Genomic DNA, 4692 nt, shown 5'->3' with positions numbered 1-4692 from the left:
CTAGATATCAGCAGATTGATATGATTGGAAACCTGGCTCATCAAACAATATATACTGGGAAAAGCCTGCTTAGAATAAGGCCTTTTCTATTGCTTCTGAAAGTCTGTGAGAAAACACTATAGACATCTACTTATTAATTCTTAACTGCATCTCGATTCAGCAAAGCTAGTCTTTGAAGTGAGTAGAACCAGAGCCTTCTTGGAAACTTTTATTGAACATGACTCATGGAGAAGAGCTTAGCTCTGAGATGCACCAGGATTCTGTTGTTCTAACTTACCTAGAGGGATTACTAATGCATCAAGCAGCAGGAGGATCAGGTACTACAGTTGACAAAAAGTCTACTGGGCATAGTGGAGAGGATCAAAACTTTAAGATTTCAGGAAATATATTTCCTAGCTGTCAAAGTAATGGTCCAGGTCTTAATACAAACACATATCGGGGGTCTGGCATGCTGCACCTTAAAAAAGCAAGACTGTTGCAGTCTTCAGAAGACTGGAATGCAGCAAAGAAAAGGCGGTTGTCTGATTCCATTGTGGATTTGGATGGAAAAAAGGAAGCTTTGTTAGCTGGCATGGTTGAAAATGTGCCTAAAGGCAAACAGGATAGCACATTACTTGCCTCTTTGCTTCAGTCATTCAGCTCTAGGCTGCAGAGTGTTGCTCTGTCGCAGCAGATTAGGCAGAGCCTTAAGGAGCAAGGGTATTCTCTTAGCCATGATTCTTTACAAGTGGAGAAAGATTTAAGGTGCTATGGTGTTGCATCCAGTCACCTGAAGACTCTGCTGAAGAAGAGCAAAGCAAAAGATCAGAAGCTGGACAACAGCCTGCCTGATATAACAAAGAACCTGCCTAAAGAGAGGTTTATAGAATCTCCTCATGCAGTGCAGAGTGGACCTAAAGTCATAAATGAGCCGCTGTCATGTGCTGCAAGGTTACAAGCTGTTGCAAGCATGGTAGAGAAACGATCTAGTCCTGCTGCTTCACCGAAGCCCAGTGTAGCATGCAGCCAGCTGGCTTTACTCCTTTCCAGTGAAGCCCACTTGCAGCAATACTCCAGGGAACATGCTTTAAAAGCACAAAATGCCAATCAAATAGCAAGCGAGAGACTTGCGGCTATGGCCAGGTTACAAGAGAACGCTCAGAAGGATTTGGGCCAGTTTGGTTTGGCAAAAGGAATGACAAGCCATCTCAATGGTCAAGCAGGATCATCACCCAAACCAGTATCTAGCAAAAGCAATATGGCACCATTTCAGAGTTCAGTGGGAATCATACATTCGCCTCCCAAAACTGTGGGATACAAAAGTACTTTGGAAAGGGGTAACCTGAAAACCTCTCCCAGCAACAGTTTGCTCTTGCACCTGCTGAAAAGCCAGAATACCACCAAGCATGTCAAAGGGTGTGAACAGAGTGAGAGGGCTAGCATTTTTGAAGACAGCAGCACACCAACAACTGTTGATGAGTATTCAGACAACAATCCTAGTTTTACAGAGGACAGCAGTGATGATGAGAGCTCCCATTCTAACTGTCTTCCTATAGACCTATCCTTTAAACAGAGGACAGATAAACCAGATGTAGGTCCACCTGTATCTCTGGATAACCTGACTCAGTCCTTGCTTCATACCTGGGATCCAAAAGTTTCCTGTCCTGAGAGCAAGGAGGACAAAGACACTCCAAAAGCTTCTAAGCTGAATCCCCATCAGAAAGTAACGCTACTTCAGCTGTTACTTGGGCATAAGAGTGAAGAACAGGTAGATAAGAGTAATGACCCTCAGGGACCACACAGTGCAGCTGATGTGGCAAAATTCACTCTACAGACTGGGAAAAGGACTCCTGTTACTGACAGTCCCAGTGCAAATCGAATGACTCCGTTAAGCACTCCACCTTTGCTGGCTTCTACAAAAGCAGAATCTCCTATAAATCTCTCGCACCAATCGCTAGCCATCAAGCGTAGCTCACCACCATATGCCTGCAGCATCCAGCCAGACAGACTGATGAATTCTGCATCTAAACATTTGATAGACCTGTCTAAAAGCAAAGAAATTCAAGGAGCCAGGCTGAGCAGGAACAATAGTCCCCAGAACTCTTCAGCATTCAGTGCCAGCAAGCTGTTGCAGAACCTGGCTCAGTGCGGCATGCAGACTTCCATGTCGAGTGAAGAGCAGAGAGCTAGCAAACAGCTGCTAGCAGGGAATATGGATAAACCTGTGGGCTTGATTGACAGATTGAGCAGCCCTCTGCTTACCAATAAATTGGGTACACATGAAGAAAATAACAAAATATTCAGTTGTCAGGCTGCACCCACTGAACAAGGACTTCCAGGTTCAGAAATAGAAAATCTCCTTGAAAGGCGCACTGTCCTTCAGCTGCTTCTGGGAACTCCCAATAAAGGTAAAAGTGAAAAGAAAGAGAGGATGCTTTTAAGAGATGAAAGTGCTCAAGAACAGACAGATAAGGCTTTGAATGAGCAAATATTGATGGTGAAAATAAAAACCGAACCATCTGAAGAATCCAGTGTTCCTTATAATTCAAATGCACAACAAGTAAGAGAGTGCAAGGGTAACAAATTTCAAGGATTTGTTCATTCACTGCAGAGAAACACAGCTGCTTCTCCAGCATCCGAGGAGTTGAAAACTGAGCCTCTTTCACCTCAAGATTTCTCTTTTTCCAAAAATGGCCTGCTAAGTAGGTTGCTGAGACAGAATCAAGACAGTTACCCTGCAGATGAGCTAGACAGGAGTCACCGAAACAACGAGCTGACACACCTTGAATCAAAGAGTCTTTGCACAGTACCGAAGAAGAGGAAGCTTCATGCTGAGCCTTTGGAAAGTCCATTAAAAAAGATGAAAAGTAATGTGTCTGATGCTGTAAACAATCACACTTCTCCTACTGAGGCGCTGTATGGGCCTTTGCTTAACCAGCAAGAACTGAAATTCAGTAGAAGCGATGCTGAATTTAAATATGCTGGAAGCCATGGTTCAAATAGTGAACCTGAAAATAGGAATTGGTCTAGAGATAGTAAAGGCTTTAATGTGTTGAAACAGCTGCTTCTCTCTGAAAACTGTGAGAGAGATCTGTCACCACATAGGAATAGCATATTAACAGAGAGCAAGAAAAAAGGAAACAAAACCAGTGCAACAATTAATAAGCCTGAGTTCACCATTTCTTCAGTAAGATCGTTGGTGGGAAGCCCCATGGAACAGAGCAACTGTGTAGATCATGGAACATTTCAGTATCCTGTAGCAGTAAAAAGTCCTGCTAGTTCCCCCTTTCCTGAACATTTGGGGAGTACGGTATCTAGACTTGAGTCCGACCAGTTTAGCATGTGTCCCATGCCCAGTGAAAAAGGGCCCATCAGATGGGTGATCACAGGTATGGACAAGAATGATTATGAAAAAGACTCTCCAAGACTGACCAAAACCAATCCAATATTGTATTACATGTTACAAAAAGGTGGCAACTCTGTTAGTAGCCAAGAAGCACATGACAAAGAAATTTGGAATGAGCCTTCATTTACTGAACGTTCAACTCAAGTTACAGTCAAAGAGGAGTTGACATCTGATGCAGAGCTTAAAACTCCTTTTAGTAACTTAAGAAGCCCTTACAACAGCCATATGGGGAGTAGCACCTCTCATCAACATGGTGGTATGAATGGAGAAGTGCATGGACTTCTGGAAAAAGTGCGAACAATCAAAAAAGAGCTAGAGTAAACTGCAGCCTCCTCAGTGAGTTTACAATCAGCGGTTTTGAATCTTTGTTTAAAAGCAAAAGAAAAAAATGAGTACAAACTTGACTACTGTATAAATTGAGCATGATTTTAAAGAAGCATGGTCTAACTGAAACATGTTTTCATTTGATAAACTTTTTATTTTTCTGGTGATGTTATTTAAAATACATGTAGATAAAATTTGCTTTACAGTACATTGTCACAAGGCAACTAGAAAGATTGTAATTTGTACAAGACATTTCTGTATGTATCAGATTAAGTTAAGAGTACTCTTTGATCAGAGTCTTATTTGGATCTGCAAGTTTTTGGTATAACATAAAGTGTAAGCATACAGCCTAGGTGGTGGTACTGCTGCATTTCTTCCCTCCCTGTAAAATAATCCTTATTTTTTTGAAGCCTGAGCATAGAGACAGTGTACTTTTTTTTGTTTTTTGAATGTTTAATATGTTTTGTGAAATTTTAAGAATAACTTTTAAGAAATGGAGCAGTCCGTCCAAGGTATTAGCTTGTCATATTGGAAAACCTGCATCAGTGTTAATAATTGAACTGCACTGAAATGTATTTTTTAGTGCTTCCAAAATTTGTATTGTTATTTTTAAATCTTGTTTGTGGTCCTGCCAGAATAGTGGTGTAAAATCTGTTTTTCTTCCTTGCCCTGCTCTTGACAAATGCCTTCCTCAGAACTCTTAGCCATAGTTATGAGTTACTAGTTACAGTTAAGGGTTTTTCTAGGTTTTTTATAAAAAAAAAAGGCCGATTTTCATAGGCCATGCAAGTAACGCATGAGTCCTTTTGTCAACACATTCCTGTCACTTCCCTGCTTAAAAGGGGAAAGCCAAAATGCCTCTTGGAGTAGTGGGATTGAGAAAGTACATGTATTGGGTGAGGAAAATGGTGGAACATTTGTGGAGCTGATGAGCAGAATTGTCTGTTCAGCACCATCCTGCTTCCCCTGCAGAAGAATACCAA

The 4692-nt window shown here is 41.5% G+C and overlaps 1 protein-coding gene across 1 annotated transcript; it reads left to right on the top strand.

The window, feature by feature from the left end:
- The first annotated feature begins 217 nt into the window (after nucleotides 1–217).
- NRIP1 (nuclear receptor interacting protein 1) lies at nucleotides 218–3706 on the top strand. Its single transcript, XM_009081769.1, has one exon. It carries the CDS (start codon nucleotides 218–220, stop codon nucleotides 3704–3706), a length of 3489 nt encoding a protein of 1162 aa, XP_009080017.1.
- Nucleotides 3707–4692: the final 986 nt, after the last annotated feature.

Source organism: Acanthisitta chloris, unplaced genomic scaffold (genome assembly GCF_000695815.1).
Source record: "Acanthisitta chloris isolate BGI_N310 unplaced genomic scaffold, ASM69581v1 Scaffold34379, whole genome shotgun sequence".
Taxonomy (NCBI): domain Eukaryota; kingdom Metazoa; phylum Chordata; class Aves; order Passeriformes; family Acanthisittidae; genus Acanthisitta; species Acanthisitta chloris.
This window is presented reverse-complemented; position numbering and strand designations above follow the sequence as displayed.